The 22738-nt window shown below is 45.4% G+C and overlaps 1 protein-coding gene across 3 annotated transcripts in view; it reads left to right on the top strand.

Annotated features, from left to right (window-relative positions):
* The window catches only part of LRCH2 (leucine rich repeats and calponin homology domain containing 2), a 60882-nt gene extending 50535 nt beyond the window's left edge, over positions 1-10347 (top strand). For all 3 annotated transcript variants that reach the window (XM_084813544.1, XM_084813543.1, XM_084813542.1), the window contains 6 exons: positions 422-472; positions 1183-1240; positions 2640-2749; positions 2931-3068; positions 3312-3389; positions 4381-10347. In XM_084813544.1, coding sequence (XP_084669670.1) covers positions 422-472; positions 1183-1240; positions 2640-2749; positions 2931-3068; positions 3312-3389; positions 4381-4500 — 555 coding nt within the window. In that variant the 3' untranslated portion in view covers positions 4501-10347. The remainder of the gene's footprint in view (positions 1-421; positions 473-1182; positions 1241-2639; positions 2750-2930; positions 3069-3311; positions 3390-4380) is intronic.
* Positions 10348-22738: the final 12391 nt, after the last annotated feature.

The following is a 22738-nucleotide window of genomic DNA, read 5'->3' as shown; positions in this document are numbered from 1 at the left end:
GGGCTTCCCATTGTTAGCTTTATGCTCAGTTCTTTAACTTCTTTAGCTAGCCATGGAATTCTGTCTGCATAGCAGACAAGTTTTGCTGAGTTGCAGTTATAGCCCTAAACTAACTGCAAGTATTAAAAGTGACGTACTGTTCCGCTTGCAGTGGGATCAAGCTTCAGATACTTTCCAGATCCCTCATTTGTAATATTGCTGAGCATATACATGTCTAGCTTTTTTGGTATATGTACACACAATTAGTCATGTTTATTTATTTATTAATTATATTTTAATCCACTCAATAACCAATGTTCTCTGCATCAGTGTATAAGAAATGAACACATTTGTTTGCATGCATATTCATAATCACATGCCAAACTTTCCTTTTAAAAACATATGTTCATCTTATAATTCCATCTTTTTGGTTTCTTTTTAGCAAGACAGTGATAATACTAATGTGTCTCCACAGTCTCCTGTGTCGTCTGAGGTACTAGTCTTTGTGTGTGTGTCTGTGTGTGTGTTCTCTATCTGCTAATGTGTGGATCTCAGTTGAAACATGTCATTCTTTGTGAAATTGGAGGAGATTGCACAGTAGGAATTCTCTTGAAGAATTATTCAGAACCTATTATATGCTAGCTGCAGTGCATATCAGAGAGAAGCAGAAAAATAACTTCAGGCTTGTAACTTCTTAAGCTACCTCCTTTTTTCCTTGTTAAAAACAAGTGTTACTGAATAGATTTTTGAAGAGGAAATGTTTAAGGGATATCAGGTTCTCCTTTCACCTGCCATTATGTGGCATTGGCACATAATTTGGCCTAGCTAGACTGGTCTAAAATTTCATAAGCTGCTGCTGCTGCTGTCCCTTTTAAACAAGATCTGCTCCCTGGGCAATTCTTCTGAACAACCTCTGGTTCATTTCCTTGGGGCTGCCCAAGCAGATGAACTTTCAGATGCAGGGCATCCAAGCCTTCTTGTCCACACCTAGAAGGGAGTGGGCAATCCTATCTACTATTTTCCCAAACATTATACTTGTCCATCTAAGTTAGAAAGCAAAGCAGTTTTTCCTTGTAATCTTGAGGGACAGGTACTTGCCACATGAAAACAATCCTTGGTGCATTTTCAGTTGTATTGTGTTGCCTTCTAATATCTTACCTTCTCTCCCTCTCTCTCTCTCTCTCTCTCCCCCCCTCCCCCCAGGATTATGAAAGGGCAGATGGCACTTCTCATGGCCCTTTTGGACTGAAGCCCAGATCAGGTGAGGCATCATTCCACATGCTAAATGTCTGAGGGGTGCATGGAAAACAGATGACTTAGAAGTAGGATGTGGTGGAAGGATAGAGCTGCTATCACCAAGAGAAGCAATTCCTTGCTGTAGATTCCTTGGGAGGTGTGGAATAACCATATGCCAATTTGACTATATATGCTGGGATTTTCAAAGTGTTAAAAGTCCTTCACAAACTACCTTAAGATAATCAAATATTCACCAAAGAAGGCAATGGGGCAGGTGGTCAATAGATCCTTGGTTGAGACGTGTAGAGGTGGCTGTTTGGAAAAAGATGTGAATGTGCCGAATATTTCAGGTTGTGCAAAATTTCCAGAGAAAAAAAACCAAAGCAGGCCTCAAAATGTTCCAGGGGAATCTCTGAACAAGTGAACGGCTAAATGTGAGGTGAAATTTAGTGTTTAAACGGAAGGTAATAGGAAGCTATTCCAGTGTGTGCATGCATAATGCAAACTGGCCTGTTCGCCTTTAAATGTAGTTTCAAGCAACTGTCCAGGGAGGTCTGATACGTGGCAGAGCATACGCTTTGCAATCCCTGGCATTCCCAGTAAAACGCTCTTGGACACAAGTCTTTCCAAGCCCCACTGCAAGATCTTGGGGAGCCATTGTTGAAGTAGGTGGTCCTGGGCCAGATGGACTAATGCAGCCTTCCCCAATCTGATGCCGTCCAGATGTTTTAGACTTCAATTCCCATCAGCCCCTGCCAGCATGGCCTGTGGTTCAGAATCCTGGGGTAAGAGAAAGCTAGACTAGTGGTCTGAAGTTTGACAAAGTAGTTCATGTTGTTGTTTGGCCCAGCTGTCAGTCTCCTTCTCTTCCTGCTATCCTCCCAATCAGATTAATTTTACTTCTCTACACTGCTGGTTCATATGCTAAATTGGCGTATAAGTTATTTTGTTATATTTTGTTGTATTTATGTTATTGCTGTTAGTCTCCTTGGGCAGAGGGAGGCACAAAGTAGATCTCCAGGTGTTTTGGACTTCAACTCCCAGCATTCCTGACCATTGGCCAGGCTGGCAGGGGCTTCTGGGAGTTGAAGTCCAAAACATCTGGAGATCTACTTTATGCCTACCCCTGTCCTTGGGCACCATTTGTTGGAGTGGTAGGATATATGTTTCATGAACATGCATAAATAATAAAGTAACACGCCTGCTTTGTTCACTTTGCACAAATTCAGAATGCTCTGTGTGCAGCATCCAGTTCTGTAGCCCTGCAAAAAGGTACTCACTGACGAATGTGATGTGGGAAAAGTCTTGTGTTGACTGACCTTCACTTTAACACAAATGGCTTTTTGTTTTGCCTGGAGTAATGCTTGGGAACTGTGCTTTAAAATGAAACAAAACCTCTCAAATATCCTGTTTTCAATTTGCAGCTTTTGGTCGTTCTCGTCAGGACTACAGTACCGTAGATCCCGGATTCACAATGAGGAGGAAAATGGAGCACTTAAGGGAAGAGAGAGAGCAAATAAAGCAGCTGCGTGGTGTAAGTTTCTTCTGTCTGAAAGTGAATCCAGGGGAAGCTCCCGTTGCTTACAAAGTAATACTTGTGGCCCGTTACCCATCTCCATATATGTAGTTAAGTTATACACACCAAAAATGTAAACTGTTTTAAATCTGCCTCGACAATGAACATGGTCTTGCTTGTGCACTCTTATTTGCAATAGAATCTCGAGTCGCGGTTGAAGGTCAGTTTGCCAGATGACATTGGAGCAGCTTTAATGGATGGGGTGGTTCTGTGCCATTTAGCCAATCATATAAGACCTCGATCTGTTGCCAGTATTCATGTCCCATCACCAGCTGTGGTGAGTAAACAATCTATTCAAGTCTAATAAGCTACATGCTTGTTACAGTTTTTTTTTTTTTTCAGGCCCCTTCCTAGTGCATTACATGAACCTCCTATAATCCTATGACTTGCAGTGACAGCCATTTTTAATTGATACTTTCAAGGAGTATTTTGCCTCTCCTAGCTCAGTGACTGAGCTTTTACTGTTGTAAATGTATACCTTAAGTTTCAAGTTGATGACATTTATATCTCTCTTTAACAGCCTAAACTTAGTATGGCAAAGTGCCGAAGAAATGTTGAAAACTTCCTTGATGCTTGTAAAAAACTGGGTGTCCCACAGGTAAAATGCTGACATGCCTTTCTAATTGTGATGACCAGTTAGGTCTTCATAACCAGTCCAGGTCGTTGTAGGAGCTATTCAGCAGTAGCATAGCTCTTAGGTTCAGATGGAGGGGAAGAGAGCAAGCCAGATCAAATGAAGTTTGCACCCCTATGGCTGTTGCACAAGATAAGCTGGGGGAGCTGCTTTACAATATTAGAACCTGCAATATAGTGGAGATATTCCCCTATCCTTAAAGAGGAAGGCAAAATGTCCTTTTTACCCATATAATTCACTTCCAGTGAGTTCGGGCTGTAGCAGCCTCCTGGACAGTGGATGGATGCTGGCTCTCCCCCACCCCGTTCCCCTTCATTGGGCAAAAGGGATTTGTGCATCTGTCAGAAAATGGGAACATGTTGCAATTTCCCATCACAGGGTGAAGCCAAATAAAGCCATTGATGTATCCCTCCATTAGACTGTTGTGAGTGGCCAAAATGGCTCATGGTAGTTGGTGAGCAAGGCCCATGAAGCTGTCGCTTTGCTCCCCCCTTTCCCCCACGCACACCTGGGAATCTACTGGAAAATTGTGCTGTTTGGGATTTAAATAGCTGTGCAGCTAGTTCATGCCGAAGTGAGCTTTGAAATTGTATTTCAAAACAGCACCGCCACCCATGTACATTCAAAGCTGGCTTTGAAACTGTTAGGGCCTTCAAAAGCAGGATGTGATTTTGGGTGGAGATAGGCTGGTGCTCAAAAGTTTAAAAATGCCACTTGGCTTGACATGCCTAAGCCCTTGGTTTCAATTGAAGTAGCCCTTTGGAGCCTTGGCATTGTATTTAAATACTTCTTACGTTTAAATCTATACTTTGCCTTATTAATCTGGACTGGGTGGGGGGCGAGTGAGAAATAGTTTCCCTCAGAGCGCCCTGTCTAATTTCTGAAGTTAGGAAAAAAAAATCCATTTATTTAACAGCATCAGACAATATTGATGATGTATTTTTCCATCTTCCAGGAAAGACTTTGCCTGCCCCATCACATTTTGGAAGAAAGGGGTCTTGTGAAAGTTGGACTTACAGTTCAGGCTCTTCTTGAAATACCTTCATCTAAAGCGTCACAGCTTTCCTGCCTGTAATAGGATTCTCAGAGAACAAACTTGTAGCCATGACGTGCGTTGAGTGAATTGATCCCAACCAGTTCAGTTTCCTCCAGAGGAACACCCTAAGCCATCAAAAGTCATTGCAGGCCAGATGTTTTAGACAGAGCCTTATTTTGGACTTATACTTAGAACCTTGATGTCAAACTGACACTTAACCCAGCATAGTAAAAAAAAATTGTATTGCTTGCTTGTGTAACTTGGAGCCATAAGAGATTTTGAGATCATCAGATTCTCTTTCCAGGAAGTACACGGTCTGACTTCTCCCATTAGTACTTCATGATGTCTTCTTTAAAAACAACAACTGACTTTTAAAAAATGCTGCACTATGTTAGGCTTGCTCCTGGGTTTGCAGCACATTTTATAATGAGGGACAAACACATCACTTTAGAGATGTTTACATGGCAGAGTCCTAGCCAGTTGTTGGTTCTTTGGTGTCATGTAAACATTTTGAAAAGCATGCATTTCTCTCTTGCACATCATGGTCTTAATGTGTGCACTGAAGGGTCACGCTAAAATATCATGTGTAAAGCAGCTCTTAAAAATCACATTTCCATTTCGTATCATTTTTATGTACATTTGCAAAAAAACCCCAATCCCACATACAGCATAGTGGCAGAAATCTGGATGATCAATCATGTAATCCATTTTTACCAGTTTCCAACAGATTTGTATTCTTCATTTCTTTCACTTCTTACTGTTGTACCATCTCCAGTATTTTAGTTGGGTGGATGATGATAATAATGGCGATGACAGAATAGTATACAGTATAAAGGTCAAGTTGTGTGGGTTTTTTCAGTATTCTAGGTTGGTGCCAAAATATTTTCAGTTGTACTGTAGATTGTTTACATGTGAAGTGCCTGTGTAATTGATAACTCTTTTACTAGTCTTAAACATTTTTGCAATTCCTTTATGTCTCAATAGATGCAATGCGTATTTTTAAATATTAGGTTTTTTGTAAGATTGGTAATATGTGAAGTTTAAAGGACTAACATCTGAGTGTTGGATGTTCTTCAGTTTGCACAGTTTGAATTTATTAGATTTGGGTTTTAGAAAAAATGTAAATATGCTTTTATTTATCATATTTAATTTGATACCTAATCACTTTTTAATGTATTGTTGGACAATGGATGTCACTTTTTTAAATTATTTTCCTTGTCTGAGATGAATAATGACACATAGTTTGATTTTAAATGAGTCATACAGAAGCTTATGATTTAAGGATGTTGGGTTAAAAACTGCCAAAAAAATAAAATAAATCTCAGGTTTATATTGTGACTGTCAGGATTTTACATCTTGCTCCTGACTTCACGTTACTTTTTTTTTAAAAATATAAGGAAATGCCATAGAGTAGTGAAACCAAGGCTAGGGTAGTTCTATTTCGCAATATTTACAGATCGTTGGACAGCTGGCTGGTTTAGGGCATTGAGCTGTTTCCTCTGCACTATGTGGTTAGTAATCCTAGGCTACAAATCATTTTGTGTTCAGGGGGTGCGCCATGCCATGCTGTGCTTGCCCTGTTTCCTATCCCCACACTTAACTATTGTAGAAAAGAGAGGGCAACTGCTGGGCACAGCAGGGTGGAAGTACAAGGGAGTAACACCACGTTCTGGCAACAGCAACTCATGATGAGGCACCACAGGAAAGGATAACATGGCAGCCTCCTTTCTTGTGCAACCTCCACAGCCGCTCTGTGACCAGAGCAGCAGGTGCTGCGTGGCCAGTGTGCCACTGCACCCCCACGATCGACCCAGTCTGCATCGCCCCTCATTTGTAGAAGCTAAACTGTGCAGCAACCGTTGGAACCCCAGGGGGAAAACGAGTCAGTCTCCACAATGGGCATTTCCTGAAGCGTAAAAGCTTCTCCCACTTCACCCAATAGTGTGGTGAGAATAGGAGAGAGTATACAAATTGCCATGTCTTTCAATTAACCTTTCAGTTGCTCCACATATATGGTTAGTTTGAGTAAGCCAGACTTTGTCTTTATAATGCTGTTTGCCTGCACCATATTCAGTTAGGCTAAAGTTTCCTTCCCTGGTCCAAATGATAAAGAAACTGTGTTCTTTGTACTTTCTGCTACCAAAAGAACTTCCTTTTATTATTGGCTGCAGTAGTACATAATTGTCTTTGGGTTAAGTTTGCAGGTGGAGCTGTTACTGTAATTCAACAGGGTGATGGTATTGGTGATCTGAATGTGTTTTTCACCAGACATGTGCAAAGTGAGCTTTTGAGGCTGACTTCTCTTCCCCCCACCCCTCGGTGTGATGTGAACATAGGGCAGGCTTTGTAAATGGCATCCTTTGGCCAAATGAAAAGCACACTAAACTGTATCATAAAGTTTTTAAATAGAGCATGATTTACTTTAGATTAAGTAAGCATTTATTACTTTTTTATTTTCATTTGTCACAACAAAGAAAGAGACAGATACTACATTTTGTGTAGATTTTGGCCAGATTTATGTTTGTAAGGGCCTTCTTCCTTCCCCCACACCCAAATCCATGCCCTCTGAAACACAAACCACTTCAGCACAGCTAGTAATAAAAAGAAAACTGGTGTGGTGTGGAGGCAGCAGTTGGGTTCAAAACAAGCCAAGCCCCATGCTGGGCAGGCATTGTGTCCTTCAAACATGTGACACACAAAGAACACAAAAATGGATTCCAAAGGTGCTGCAAAAACTTTATCTTAGGGAATGGCATAGCCCGCTCCTCTCTGTCCCCTTTCTCACTGCTGAATATAGTCCTCCTTTTCTTTTCCCCCTTCATTCCAAATAAGGATCAGGACAAAAAAAAATTACTTTTGGTGGTGGTGTGCCCAATGATACTTTGGACTTGTGCTGCTTTGGACAGCAGCCACCACGCTACCGAAAGTCAAACTGCTCATGACATCCCTTTTAATTTTGCAGGTGGTTTGCCTTGCAGCATAGGGAGATGGCAGGAGAGGTGCTGTTATTCAAGAAACAAGTACTGGTCTCTGTGCTGCATGGGTCTTTGGATCCTAGCATAGAATTCTAAGCCCCTCTTCTCCCTAACTGAACCACGCAGTGCGACCAAGCTTATCATTTCTGTGGAATCCTAACTTCTCCAGTCTCATGCAGTTTGTAGATAACATTTGCTAAAAGTTGGCACACTAGAGAATTCTGCTGCCTTTCAAGCTTGGAGTGCAGTGGTGTAGATTGCCAGATGATGGGTGGGTGGCAATTAATTTTTTTAATTGAGGCATCCTTCCCATTTCTCTAACTACGTCAGATTTACTTGCTTCCAGCACTCACAACTGTGAACATCTGCACGCATGCATTTTCACTGGCAGAAGCTTTAAACAAATGTGCTCAAATTCATCTTTCCTGTGACTCAATAAAATTCAAAGATCCTTGCTCTGAGTTAGGTCTCCTTGTCATGAGAACAGTATTGGCAGCCTGCCTTGAAAGCTGTTTGCAAGTCAGAAACCAAAGTTCCTCCCCTTTGCAGAGTAAATCCATTTGAATTGATCAAAACAGTGTTGGAGACAAATAAGGCACCCTGTACTCCAAGCTTAGGCCAACTTGAAACTGCTTTAATTGCCATATGTTTGAGAACTGTAGTATTGAAATGGCACCGGGAATTGTTAAAAGATCTCCCCCTTCCCACAAAAATACTGCCATTAAACTAAGTTACAATTAGGGCAGAGGCAACTGTGTAATGGCTCTAATTGAGCACCAAAATCATTTCTGCCCACCTACAGAATAAACAGTGTACGCCCATAAGCACTTAAGCTATTTAGATTAATTTTACATGAAGGCAAAGGCATTACATGCGCTGTAAACCTCCCTCCCCTCCACGCACACTTTGTTCTGCATTAAAATGCAATTATCAGATTTTGTTAAAAGTGTATGGAAATATCTCCATTTTATGTTTAGACCTATTTATTGTTCTTTTATTTAGAATGTTTTTTTTTAATTTGTAGGTATTAAGATCTTTTATTCCTCTTAAAGGATGAGGGGGAATCTTGTCTTTCAAGAAGTAGCAGCATGTGGGAAAACTACTTCTCTCATACCTCCCCCCCCACCCCCGGGAGGAAATATGGTGAAATGCACAAAATCATAGTGTTTAATGGGGGTGGGGGGTGCTGTTATAAATTTTTTGCTTGTATTATTTTTTAATTCATCCAGCACACCAATTCTTAAAATGAATCTGAGTTTGCTGCCCATGGAACACAGATTTGATCATTCTCCTAGTGTCAGTTCTCACTCCATATGATGCTTCTGAGGGCTTATCTGGGCAGAGAATATCTACCTCGTATGTACAGGGATCTCCAGGGATTCAGGCACTGCTGCTTGGGAGTGAAAAATGTTTTGCCACCAGCCCACAAAAATGGTTGGTAAGAAGCAGCAACTGTACTCGCTGAGATCCAGTTCATACAAGACGTTCTCCATGTGAATGCATTCCTATGTGAACCAAACCCCAGGTGTTGTGGTGTTTAAACTCTGACATGTTGTGTTCTTCTGTTTCCATGAAACGCTTGCAGTGCTGTAAGAATAATGATCAGTGCTACCATCATGTGAAACGTGAGTGCTGCGCACACTCTGGAAAGGGACTGTAATGCTGGATTGTGATGGAGTTAATAGGGAGAAGTGCACACTTGTATAATCTGTAGAATGAAGACAAAAAGTAGGATTAGGGCATTTGGGTTTCTTTCTTTTTTTTAAAGTAAAACTATGACTTGGTCAGTATTCAATTATTTTGTATCTTCCCTCCTTGAACTAATTCAACAACTGTAGCCAAATTGACACAGCTACTTTTATGTAAATGTGTGCAAAACTGAATACAATTTCAGCAGTTTGGAAAGTAACCAGAAGCAGCCAGGGACTATACTTTTGTGTGTATATATTGTCATATCTGTTTGACACTGCATTTTTTTCACTCTGCATTCATGTTCAGTAAAATTCTTCTCTCCCCCCCCCCCCTTTCATTGTTCATGTACCGGTATATGATTCTTCCACACTTTTTTCAGGACTACTTTTATTGCTGGAGCTTCCAACGTGTGTGTTGATTGGAAACAGTCCCGCTGTTTAGTTCTCTTTTGTAAATAGTTTTCTATAAAATCTGCATGTATAAGACCCACATGTCCAAAACCAATGTACATATTCTATGTATAAAATGCGAACTCTTTCATAATTCTCACGTGGTCAGATTGGTGTTCTTTTGTGGTTTGAGGTCACCATTTGCACGACAAGAGTCTGACCTTGACAGATCATTTAGCAATGCTGCACATTCTCTATCAGACAAACCTTGCAAAAGAGATAAGGTACACATTTGCTATTGTTCCCCTCTATTAGTGAACTTGGGTGGTTGAATGCCTGTCAGTTTGGAAGTGAAATGGGGTCAACTAGAAATAAGAGAGTGGTTTCAACCAACAGAACAATTTCCTTAGGTAAGCAGAAGTGTGCACGTTTTTAAAATACCCCTCCAAAACAAACAAAATACACACAAACACACACCAAGCTTTGTGAGTTGCCAGGACCAAAAGAATGTTGAGTCTATAGTATTAAATATACAGTGTAGTCCTTAATGTAGTTTGATTAGCATTCCCTGCAGCACAACAGCCCTGCTCTGCCTTACAACGTAGGGATAACAATACTACAGGCTTTATTGGAGGAATTATAAATTGGGCAGAATGTCTGTGTGCTTAAAGGACCCAAAATCCAGGGAGGAAATCCAGAATCCACAGCTAGGCAATACTTTTCTTAAGACCAACCCAAATGCCACAAAGGATTGTGCAAGCTTTCTGGTTCTCCAGAACTCTTCATCAGTCTATGTGGTACAAGAGGGGGAAAGAAGCAGAAAAGTTTTTTTTAAAAAAATAGGCTAGATCTTGTGTCCATGAGGTCTGTAGTATGGACGCAAGTTCAAAAAAGGTGACTGCAGACAGAGTCACTGGTAGGTGTTGTAGGTATCAGATAACACCTAGCATTCTGGAACTGGACACCCATTTCTGAAAACATAAAAGACCAGTTGTAACTCAAGATCTGCCTCTTTCCCTGGCTGAGACTTGAAAGCTTGCACAGCCTTTTGTGGCATCTGGGTATTGCCTAACTGGATTTTGAATTTTTCCCATGGATTTTGGATGTTTTATTCATGGACCAGTGTGGCTATCTTTGTTTTTATGTGCTTTGGAAAATACAAAAATTAGCCATTCATTAACCAGAGGAGGAAGATCTATCACCTAAAAAAGGTTTCTACATTCTGAGGGTTCCATACTCTCCAACCAGTAGGTAAAACTACTCAATTTGGCTTCAGTTAATTTTTTTTAACCTAGTGCATCACCTGAAATTACAGCCATGATTGTGGGAGGAACCCTGTCGGTTCTAGTATGCCTAGAACCTAATGCCATCCATTTAGAGAGAGGATCCAGAGAATTTCCCACTTTCTGTCTTGCATTAACACAATTCACAAGTGATGCTAACAAGATATTTGTTTTGCACATAGCAGATCTGAGAAGAGAGCTGTGTCTATTTTGCTGGGGTTTAAGGTGACTTCCCAGCAAATCTGCATTGGATTAGCTCTTTACTCTGTGGCGGATAAACTAAAAGAGTTCAAAAGGAATGTAGAGGAAGAAAGCCAGGAATTTAATCTACCTTCAAAGGCAAAAAACATAACAGCTTGAATAGTTATCTAAAAATGGGCCAGTTTAGTTTTTATGAGTTCTGTTGAAAGGATATGATTTGTACACATAGGATATGATTTGCACATAGAATCATAGAATAGTAGGGTTGGAAGGGGCCTACAAGGCCATCGAGTCCAACCCCCAACATAAGTTCAAGCATATATGTGATTTCTGTGTCACTGGATGGTAATGACTTGAAACATTCTGGATAGAAAAATTGATATGCTAGGATCTGGTAGCTTTATGGTAAGTTCTTATAAACTACACACTGACATAAATTTTAACATATATAATAGTCCCAGGCAGTATATCTGCCCAATCGGACAATTTCCAAAAAGAGGGAGATGTTCCTACTGGTAAACAAACTTGGGGGACGTGGGGAGAGATCTTCAACTTTGCATGTGAAATCCACATCTTAAAATCTGTCTAATTTTAAAAAAAATGCAGATTTCAAATGTGTGAAATTCCATTTAGCTCTACTAATCTTAGGTTCCAGGCTGTGATGCTATGAGTAATCTTAGCTACCAGACTGTGATGTTACTCAGACTATTAAGCAAACAAGTATCATATAGATGGCATTTCTTACTGTGCTTCATGGTAATTATTCATACCACAGCTTCCTCTCCCTTCCTCAGCACTAGTGTTTGGATAATAATATTCTCTTACCTTACCTTGTAAAGCTTATAAGGGGCTTTCAAGAATCGTGCCAACTGTTAATTGTAATTAGAGAGGTAGTGTGGCATAAGACGCTCCTCTAAGAAACTGAGCCACCAACTGGCTGTCTCGTACTTTGAACCAGTTGAAGTTACTGAATATTTTCAAGGGCAGCCCTGTGTACATAATAAATTGCAGTAATCAAGCCTGTATGCTACTAGAACATGGATCACTGTGCCAAGGTCATCTCTTCAAGGTGGTTTGATAAGAGGCTCATTTCTTTTGTCCCACTGGTCAAACAGGAGTTGCAGGGTTGTTGTTTTTTTTAAAAAAACACCCAATACTTTTGTTGAGGCAAAGAGTCTGCAGCAATCCTTTCTAACTGCCTCCAACTTGCTTTTGAAAAAACATCCATAGCAAACCATCATTTGCCTCCACCCTGAATTTTGACAAGTGTGGGATATAGAGGGGAAGAGAAGGGGGAGGGCTAAAGTGACTGAATAATTTGTGAATAGTCACCTGTGGGCTTATGTCAACAGCTGGTTATGTGTCTGCATGTATACAAGTGTGTTGTGTGCATACCTGGAATACAGTGTTTGGATGCCCTTGCTAGCCATGCCAAAAATCGTGGCTATCGGGCTCCCCCATCTCCCATGCCAGTAACGCGCCCTCGGGCCACCTTATCAGTTCGGGCGCTGCTGAGATGCTGAGCCGCTTGGAGGCGAGGTGTGCTGGGTGCTTTCTCTGCAGGGAGGGGGCATTTGGTGGTTTAGCCATGCAGAGGTGAAACCTACTGAGAGCTTTCCTTCCAAGTGGCCAAGAAACGCCCTGCCTCCCCCCCCCCCAGTAGTTTCAGACCTGGGAGGAAGGCTGGCCATTCATCACACCCAGAAGAGGATGGTGCCACACTCACTGTGTCAAGTGTAAATGGTGTGTGTGTGTGTGCATGTGTGTGTAGATGGATATAAAATGTGGACATGCCTCCTTCAGAATAAACCAATATTACTGCTTCGTAGGCATATTGGTGAGCTGTCGCTGTTTGCACGTAATTATAAGGCAGCAGCATGTGCGTGCGTGCGTGCAGCCCCGGCACAAGCTTACTCCCCACCTCAGGCAGGAGAGAATATGCACCACTGCTACATCACCCCCTTCCTGTCATGTGTTCCCCCCCCCCTTTGCCACCGCTGCATCCAATGGGGCGACGTTACGGAGTCTCACGTGGCTGGAAGAAGTTGCAGGGCTCTCCTGGGCGGCTGCTGCACAGAGCCCTGCCACCTGCTCTCTCGATGTGGCAAGAGCAGCTGGTGGGGAAGTAGCTGGGGGGACTCTCCAAAGCGCCCAATGGAGGCGGTGAGGCAGCAGTAGCGGGCCTTGCTGGCTGGGGGGAGGGGACCAGTGCAATCCGCTGCTCCTCTCACTCCGCCACCTGGTGCGAGCCCCTCGCCTGCTTCATGGGAGGGCTGGCCCTGTGTGTGCGCGTGTTTCCTCGCAGGGACTCCCAGCAGTCAGGCCTCTGTGCCTTGCCACTAGTGCTCTTGTTCTGCTGCAAGCCTGGCAGATGAAGCTCTGTGCGTTTGAGGGCACCACCTAGGCTGCGGTACCAGCCTGCCTGAGTGTTCTGTCAGCTGACCCCACCAGAGCCAATCCCTGCTCACCAGGCCCTATGAAACCCTAGCACCAGAGCTGCCTGCCTTAGAGGGGCTGTGGTGCGGTGGTAGAGTCCCTGCTTTGCATGCAGAAGGTCCTAGGTTCAATCTCTGGCTTCTCCAGATAGGTCTGGGGGAAAATCCTGCCTGAAACCCTGGAGAGCTGTTGCTGCCAGTCAGTGTCGATAATACTGGGCTGGATGGACCAAGGGCCAGACCCAGTAGAAGGCAGCTTCCTATATTCCTTATTGGACTGGACAGCTTCTCTCAAGACTCTGCGAGGACTCCTCTTCGCTCCTGCTCCCTTTGAGTGCTGCCTGCTTTGGATCTCAACCTCTGCATGCCTTGGCAGTGTACCTGCTTCTGGTTTCCCTAATCTTTCCCTGTTTCTTTGGCTCTTGACTTCTGCCTGGTATGAGCCACCTGCTTGCTTCTGACCCCGTTGGGCAGGCAGCCAGCCCTCTCCTGCACTCCGGATCCTGGCCTGCTTGGTGCTTCACTTTTGGTCACAGCCTGACAGTAATATGAACTGGAGCAATATTCAGGCAAACTGTGTCGGAGGAGGGAGCGGCTTCAAAGAGTCAGCACCGGTCTCTGCAATGCAACTGGAGAAACAAACCTTCCTTGTGAGTACGAATAGCCTCCCCACCCCCTGCCGCCCTCCCCATGGTGTATCCATAACTCAGCAGGGGACATGAGCATAGCATGAGTTGCATCTTGGATGCTTTTGTTATTGCAGCCTCAAAGGGCAGAGGCAGCTTTGTGGCATCGTTGACTCAGCCGAGAAAGCTCTAGCAGGACATGTCATTCCTTGAGCTAATAAATAGATCCAATAAATTAAATATTCCCCTGCGCAAGCAGGGCTGTTAAAAGCAGAAGGGTTGCCAGGAGCAAGCATCCCGTTGGCACATTATCCATCTTGCACTATTGATTGTTCTGTTTACAAGAGGCAGGGCAGAGGTTCAAAGAAATGAAAAGGCTTTTGCTAGGATGTTTTCCCAAGACGGCCGCAAAAACATCTCCCTTGCATCCCGCCTCTCACATGCACACGGCCCGTCCAGGTAATTGTTTTCTTTTTGAAGCTATTATTTTTTGTTTTATCTCTTGTCCATCCTGTGAGAGGAGCTCGTGGCAGGGTGCGTGGTTCTTCTTTCCTGCCCACAATAACCCTGCAAGGTAGACTGACAGATGGTGACTGGCACAAGGTCACTCGGTGCTCTTCATGGCCCAGTGGGGAGTTGAACCGAGGTCTGCCCCACCCTCTCACCACTGTCTCACACTGCTTCTCTCATTAGGACCATGAGGGGCGGATTTGCGCGTGGCATTCAGGTCAGCCTGCTCCTTCTGGAGCTGAGGCATGAAATGTAAAGTATGACAGTTCGGAAAACATCCAGGCTGCCAGAGAAATGAGCTTGCAGAGGACGAGTGGGACCGGCTACAAATGCTTGCAGCATGGAGAGCTTCTGTTCGTGGCTAGCCGGCTCCCTGCCCTCTTTCAGGATGCTCTATCTCACCCCGCAGTTTCCTTGCACCCCGGCCCTTCAACAGCCAGTCAGTGGCCACTTTGCTGGGCGTGCTCCATCCTCACTGGGGCGGCGGGGGGCTTGTGGGGAGGGTTATAGTTTGTATTAAAGGACCCGGTACAGAATTACTCGTATTTTCTCCTTCACAATGTCATGAGGGCCCTGGGTTTGGATGGCTTTAAGGAAGGATTGGACCAGGAGACAGAACCTCAGGGCTGGGGACCAAATTGAGCCCTCGGGTCCCCTAAAGGCCACACACCCCTTCCCCCAACCACCAATGAGTTGATGGCTTCACAGCTTTTGTGTAGTTTTCTCCCCATTAAAAATGGTGGAATGCTTAGTTGCTGGCAGTAAGTGCTTTCGGCTACAATATGCTGGTATAAGGGGGTGGGGGTGGGGGGTGGCCCTCTCCTTTTGCTTTCAGATGCCTGATGGTTTACCAAGATGCTCTTGCCAAGTTAGCTTTGCAGAGCACCAAGGGCTTCTTCACACAGAGCTTTTATCCTGCTATTGAGATTGCTCACTCCCAGAAGTTTGCGGGTCCTTTTCATGACGCCATCAACCTCCAGGGCACATCCAGAGGTATTTCCTGGTTATTCCATGTTGAATAGATCCAGAAATAATGAAGTATTAAAATACGTCGGATTGTTGTACTATTGAAGTACCACAAGATGGTGCTGTTTCGTTGAGTTCTATGGAACCTTGAAAATGGTTTATTTGTTTATTGTATGTATATCCTGCCTTTTTCCCTCTTGCAAGGAACCCAAGGTGGTGTACATTACCCTCCTCCTCTCCATTTTATCCTCACAACAACAACCCTGTGAGGTAGGTTGGGCTGAGAGTCTGTGACTGGCCCAAAGTCACCCAGTGAGCTTCCATGGCCAAGTGGGGACTCGAACCCGGATCTCCCAGCTCCCAGTCTGGGAGCCCACTGTAAACACGGAAAGGCTCCACAACGGGAGGACTGCAGATTTTTTCGTCAATGCAAAGGCTGCCCAAGAAGCAGCAGGAGCCTTAGAAAGGGATGAAGAACTTTGAGCTCAGGGACCCAATCTGGCTTTCCAGGGTCCCAATCCACCCTCTGGGATGCCCCAGAAGGACATATCTCTTCCTCTATCCCCTTTTTTCATTCCAAAATTCCACCACCACCTGGGGGGGGGGGCAGGAAAGTCTCCATTGATTCCAATGGAGACTTTTTCTCTTTTTTAAAAAAAAACTCTGGGGGGAGGGGGAGTCTTAAACCCTCCTTTCCTGAAGTGCTGTGATCCCAAACTGAGCTGGGGCTGTGCTTGCTTGCAGGAGAGATGGGGAAACAATCACACTTAGCTCAGCTATGGGTGATTAAAGGAACATCGTGTTTGGCCCATGGTATAAGACAACTCCCCATATTCCTCCACTCTTGTGCTTTCCCACTGGCTCCAGCACGATTTCCCAGCACGTGTATATCTGCAGTTATTTGCACCTACATTTCAGACTACCCAACATTAAGATGTGGGATATGATAAGAAAAACGGCACTTAATGGACTTCAGGGAACTTCGAAGAGCCTGGTGGAACATGAATACTTGATGACAGTCTTGAAGCGTGTGACGTGGCTTTGATGTAATTGCTGCATTTTATTGGCCTTATTGTGGTTTTTATTGTACATTTTAATTTTATAAATGAGGTAAACTCTCCTGGAACCAAATTTGATGAAGGGCAGTATAAAAACGTTTTAAAATAGATACATTTTCACCAGCAATTCAATTAAAGATATCTGTCTATTTTGTCTCTCTAATCCAGGGATGGGGACTGTTGCTGGGTTCCAGTTCCCATCATCCCCGATCATTGGCCATGCTAGCCAGGGGTGATGGGCATTGTAGTCCAGCAACATCTGGAGGACTGTAATGTGTTCATCTGGGTCCCCCGATGTGTTCATACTTCTTCTATTTCAAGACCAGTTCTATCTCCTTTGACTGATCCAGTTCCTATCCAAGGCTCAGAAAGAAGGAAGGAAGAGAGCCAATTTTCCTGCATTTCTGCCTGCACCACAGGGCTCATATTCTCTCCCTCACCCCCTGCTTTGACAAAGAATGACAACTTCTTGGAAGAGAGCCGTGTGGCAGGACAGGTCCAGCTCAGCAAGGAGCAGTTTGCCTGAGAGGCTTCCTGAAAGGGTCGCTCCCGTCTTCAATGCTTAATTGGTACAGAGCTGCTGGCCTCGCGCCCCGCTGCCTTCAGTGAAAGGTCTTTGGCCTGCTCCTTTGTGAGATGAGAAGGGAAGAGCTACAAGCACCCCCCCCCCCCCCGTTCCTGCTGTGTTCCAACCTGTTCAGCACCAGCTGGATATTTTCAGCTCCGGTGGTGGTGGCAGGAGCTCCAGTTCCTCCGCTTAGCGGCGGGGTGGCAAGGAGGTACGCCCTGGCGGGCTCTGGCAATCAGGTCAGAGGACACTTAGGTGATTCTAGTGACAGAGAAGGGGGCTCGGAAGCCAGGAAATGCCGGCTGACGTTCCTCCCTTGCAGGCTTGGCCTCAGACGCAGTCTGCCCCTCAGAGCAGCCTTCTCTGCAAGAGCAGGGACAATCTGGGGGAGGGGGGCTCACTCCAGAGACCGCTGAGCAGGGCACCTGCAGGGCAGGCCAGGCAGCGGCGACAGAGGGTTGCCCTCTGTCCTGAAGGCGCCCCCTGTCTGGAAGGCCGCCTGGCACAAGTCTGGTCCAGAGGTGAAGAGCCATCTGCCGGAAGAGCTCCGGGGCCTTGGAGCTGCCCATCAGCTGCACCCGGACAGCTGATGGAGCCAGGCACACAGCGCGCCTGGGCACGGTCTCTCTGTTATGACGAGACGTGCTGCATTTCCATATAAATTATAGCCATTATTTCCGAATTTGCATCTGCACATATAAATTAGCATATGCAAATTTTATGCAAATGCATTCCCTCTTTTGTCCTCCTTTTTGGTGACGCACGTCCTCTTTTTTGGCAAATCACAGATGGCCGCCTGGCATACAGGGGGCCCAAAGGCTGAACGACACAGTTCATTCCCATCCAGCGGAATGAGGCTCGCTCTTGTGGTGGGTCTCCACCTGCCGCTTCCACTCGGGGCCAGGGGCGTGCCGTTGGGGCCTCTGGGTGCCAGCAGTCATGCTCCCTAAGGCAGGGGAGGACACCTTCTGGCTTGGAGTCCCAATCCAGCCCTGCAGGTTGCCCACATGGCCACACCCCCTTCCCCCCAGCCACCAATCATTTGGTGGCTTCCTGGCTTTTGTGCAGTTTCCCCCCATCCTAAACGATTGAAATGCTGATCCTAAGGCTTAGTTACTGGCAGGAAAGGCTTTAAAGCAACAATAGGCTGGTATTTCTTGTGTTTTTGGCTCCACCCCTTCGCCTTTGGCCATGCCCACCACTGGAACGCAGCCCCCGAGAACTTCTCCGAAATGGAATGTGGCCCTCGGACTGCAGAAGGCTCCCCACCCCTGCTCGAAGGGACTGGCTAATTCACAGGGATGTCCTGGTGTGTTGCAAGCTGGGCTGTTGTGCTTGTTGGCAACTAAACCCTCCCATTTTATGTGCATGGAGACACCCATAGCCTCACCCCATCCCTTCCCAGGTTGGGGACAGCACTGATAGTCGCACTGAGCATATGCAAAGATGCAGTCTCTTTCCTACATCATCCTAGAATTGTGGACTCCCATGTAGAACCCGTAGGCACCAAACTACCCACACACACTTCTTGTGATGTCCAGTGGGCTTCCTGCCTCTCCTGATTTTTGTTTTAATTACTGAAGATTTAAAAAGAATAATTATTTTTTAAAACAGCCTCCTGCAAAATGAAATGCTGCCTGCCAGTGCCATCTTTATTTGGGTTTGAAGAGCAGTGTTGTGCTTTGGAGCTCAGCCGTCCGCCTTGCACTGAGGTTCTTGGGGAAGTGACTTTTCGCCTTGCCAGTTTCCTTTCTGGGAAATGAGCCTTTTGTGACTGGCCATGCCCACTGCGGCAGCCGTTCTATGAATGGGCAAGCCCCCCACAGCAGCCATTTTCTGAGAGCACCCATGATGCTCTCTCAAAATTCCAAATGTGCCCACTGACCCCCAAAAGCCGGGGACCCTTGCCTCGGAGCAGGCCTGTGCTCCACACAGAAGGCCGCTACGGAGACCAGGTGGCATTTCCCCCTCAGTCAACGTGCCGCAGAAGCTTTGCCAGCTAGAGCTCCCTTCCAGCAATTTGGCAACCAAGACATTTATTTTAATTGTCTGGAAAAGCTGTGAGTTACTGACAAGTAGCCTTCCCCGACCTGGTGTGCCCTCCATGCAGGCTGAGAACAGTGGGGCTTGTAATCCAACACACCCAAGGAACACCAGGCAGTGGAGGCTGGTGGCTCTGATGTCAGTGGGGCGGTGAATCCACTGGGTTTCAGTCAGAACCCTCAAGGAGCTCTCCAAGGTGCTTTGCATTGACATTGGAGCTTCCGCTGACACCAGGTAGGAGAAGGCTGGCAAAAAGGGGAGCTCTTTTTCCCCTTTGCAGGTTTGAATTTTGGAATAAGTCATGCAGAGCAGGCGTGGTTTACTCAGAAGTTGGGTAACACCAGGGCTGATGGTGGAAGTGCTGCTGCCAGGAGATCCTTGATGGAGGGAGGATTTGGGTGGAGCTGGTCCCTGATGGCTCATTTCCCATCTCCCTCCGCTGTAGCCTGACTAGTGTTTGCCACAGCTGCAGCTGAAAAGCCTTATGACATAATTGTGGGCCACATCAGTGAGCCATGCAGCAAAGGAGCAAAGCGTGTGCATCTTCGTTTCAATCCTAAGTTGATCGGGAGAGTTTAACCTCCCTACGTTGGTTGGGAGGTATGCTCATAGGCATACATGCACACATTCATACGCACACATAGACAGAAACATGCACGCTCCCATATAGAAGCACTGAGCACCAGGTGAGTTCTTTGAATGGCAGCTGACAAACTGTGGCAAAGGCACTCTCCAAGGAGCCCCACTGAATACTGCTACCTACCACAAAGTGATCACCTCGGAGAGCTCGATGCCAAAATCAATATTAATTTTCTTGCCTTCTCTAAGCAGTGCTCCTGCAATTGAGGGCAGCAGTTACTCAAGGCCTGACAGTGGAATAATGGTTCAGATCATCTGGACCATGAACAAGGTTCCACTCTAACATGTGGGCAATGCCAAGAACATTTCTCAAAGAAAGCCATTCAGGAAGGAGGAGGAAGCTGCTCCATTTGGCAGGGAAGTGTCTCCAAAGAGAGATGAGGACGAGCAGCCCCTTTGCAGCCTCTGGTGTGTGGCCATGCATGCGCATGTGTGCGCATGAATGATGTTTTCAGAACTGGTTCCCCTTGGAGAAGAGAGTACTGGAAAATATGGGGTCTTTGTAGTGACTGATCAATCTTTTAAAATGAGCAAAAGCAAGCACACGGGCACTGCTAGGGTGGGCTTCCCTAAGCACAGCTCCCCAGTCAAATGAAAGCGGCTCCTTCTTAGTTCTGTGTTCTCTCTCTCTCTCTCTCCCCCCCCCCCGACTGGGTAGACCACTTTCAGCTGTCTCCCACTTGGCTGGCACCAAGTGGCTTTGATGCAGGAGGTAGATGCAGGACGGAGGATTCCCCACCTCTCCCCCACTCCAGCTCTTGTCTGTGATACTATAATGTGATGGAATGTTTGCAAACATTCTATATGTTCAAGGCGATGGGTCAATTGAATATCTACAAGTACTGTCAGTAAAGGGGGTGGTACAGGGCTTAGGAGTGAAGGAAACAGGGCAAGGAGCTTCGGCTATTGGGCAATATAGAAATGAAATAAAATGAAATGAATGAATGAATGAATGAATGAATAGGAAGATAAAAACTCACATGGAGACTCAAGACCCCATTTCTTATGGGGAGCTTGAGAAGCAGTAATCCAGGTGTGCTCAAGCCTTCTGATCCAACAATCTCTAAAATCAGAGTGCAGGTTATTCTGAGAAATGCTTTTGGAGGGATTGCAAAACACATTCTTTTCCCATGCAAAAGGCGTAAGAATCTCCATAGCTTTCCACTCTGAAAGTCTGCCAGCTCCATAGCATTTTGTCAGAGCGAGGTGAAATGGGGCAGTTTTGCAAAGATCCAGTAATTCTTCCATTCAACAGATGCAGCATCCTCTGGTACATGGCAGGCAATTGTGCTTGATCAACTGTCTCTGATGAGCACTCATTTGCATAATTTGCAAAGACAAGACATCCCAGAGACACATTGAGACACCTGTAGTATCAATGCAACATATTGCTACAAAGGAAAGTGAACAGATTCTAATTAGATAAGAGGTTCAGATGATGGATTTCCTTCCATGGGAAGGAATATCTTTCAGAGTATACTACAGGTATGGGGCACTTCCATACATTTATACTGAAGATCTCTGTTGCATTTAAATGAGATACTAGTCTAATTATGATGTGATCCCTGGGAAGGGTTCAGAGGTACAGACTTAATTTACTCCTCTGCAGTGTTGCTTCGTGATTCATCCACCCTGAGGAATTCACTTCCTCAGGTATCCTAATGAGATACCTGAGCCAAGGTCACAGCTGCAAAATTAATTTTATCTGTTTATTTAGTTCTGTAGCCATCCCAAAAGCTCATGTTTCAAAAATGAACACATAAATATAATAATGAATATGCAAGCTTAAATGGGTATATTAAAAACAGATTAGAAACATGGTGTCTGGAGAAATCCTCTGCAGTTTAGACATTTAGTGGTGCTCCCATTTGTTGCTGCACTTTGGTGTGAGCTTCTGTCTCCTTCTGCTCTGAGTTCCCTGTTTCTTTGATAAGAGAGAACATCATCCATCACCATCTTGGTGGGCGTGCTTTAAGCCTCACACACTGTGTGGTGTCAGAGGCTCACCTTGAAGGCAACAGAGTCCCAAAGAAATGTGGGAAATGATGCTATTTGCTTGGACCTTAAAACCCCTGCAGATTGGCCTGGGTGGAGAGAGCGCTGGTGTGCTGCTCCTGTTAAGGCCATAAAGAGCTCATCTGCTGTCCTGACTGGTGTTCCTGAAGCCTTCCACAACACCGTCTTCTCCTGCTCCAGACCAGCATTTAGGGATTCCAGCAGCCATGGTTCCCTAAGACTAGCCGTGGGGAAGAAGAAGGGGCGAGCCCGTTGCACAGTCTCCCAAGTCTCTGCCCCCCCCCAATGGGACAAGGGCAAGTGAACAGATGTTTGGCTCTTACCAGCCACCACTTACACTGCTCCAAAGTTGCACTTCCAGCCATATCAGCATTTAGGGGCTGCAGCAGCTGAGGCCACACCTACACATGCCACCCACCTGGGTTAGTTTTAACTAACCACAGTTAGAATAACTGACTGTTATTAGTTAGTTTCCCGAGTTCAGACATAGTGGAAAACTGTGGTTTATTTGACCACGAGACTTTCAGTTTCTTCCTCCGTGTGCAGAGGAAGGGAGGACAGAGGGCATAAGCTCAAGATGTGTCGCTTGCTCTCATCGCTACAAACTATGGCTTGCTCTTACACCTGGACCTGTGCCAGCACTGAATCCTGGATTCTTGCAGCTGCCCAAATCCTATAAGAGCAGGTAGGGATTAGAAAGCCCAAAGCTAGACTATCCCTTACCAGGTAGGCCTAGCTGGGTTGGATCCAGATTTAGGCACATGCAACTGGGTCAGCCCTCCTCTCCAGGGCAGCACTCTGTCTCCCTTAAAACACTGCACAGAAGGTCAGGGGACCCTGCTGAATGGGGTGTGTGGAGGAGGGATCCCCCCAAAT

This window comes from Heloderma suspectum, chromosome 9 (genome assembly GCF_057233095.1).
Source record: "Heloderma suspectum isolate Gila_16-S chromosome 9, 16-S_ref, whole genome shotgun sequence".
Classification (NCBI taxonomy): Eukaryota; Metazoa; Chordata; class Lepidosauria; order Squamata; family Helodermatidae; genus Heloderma; species Heloderma suspectum.
Note: the sequence above shows the minus strand (reverse complement) of the source record. Positions and strands in the feature narration are given on the sequence as shown.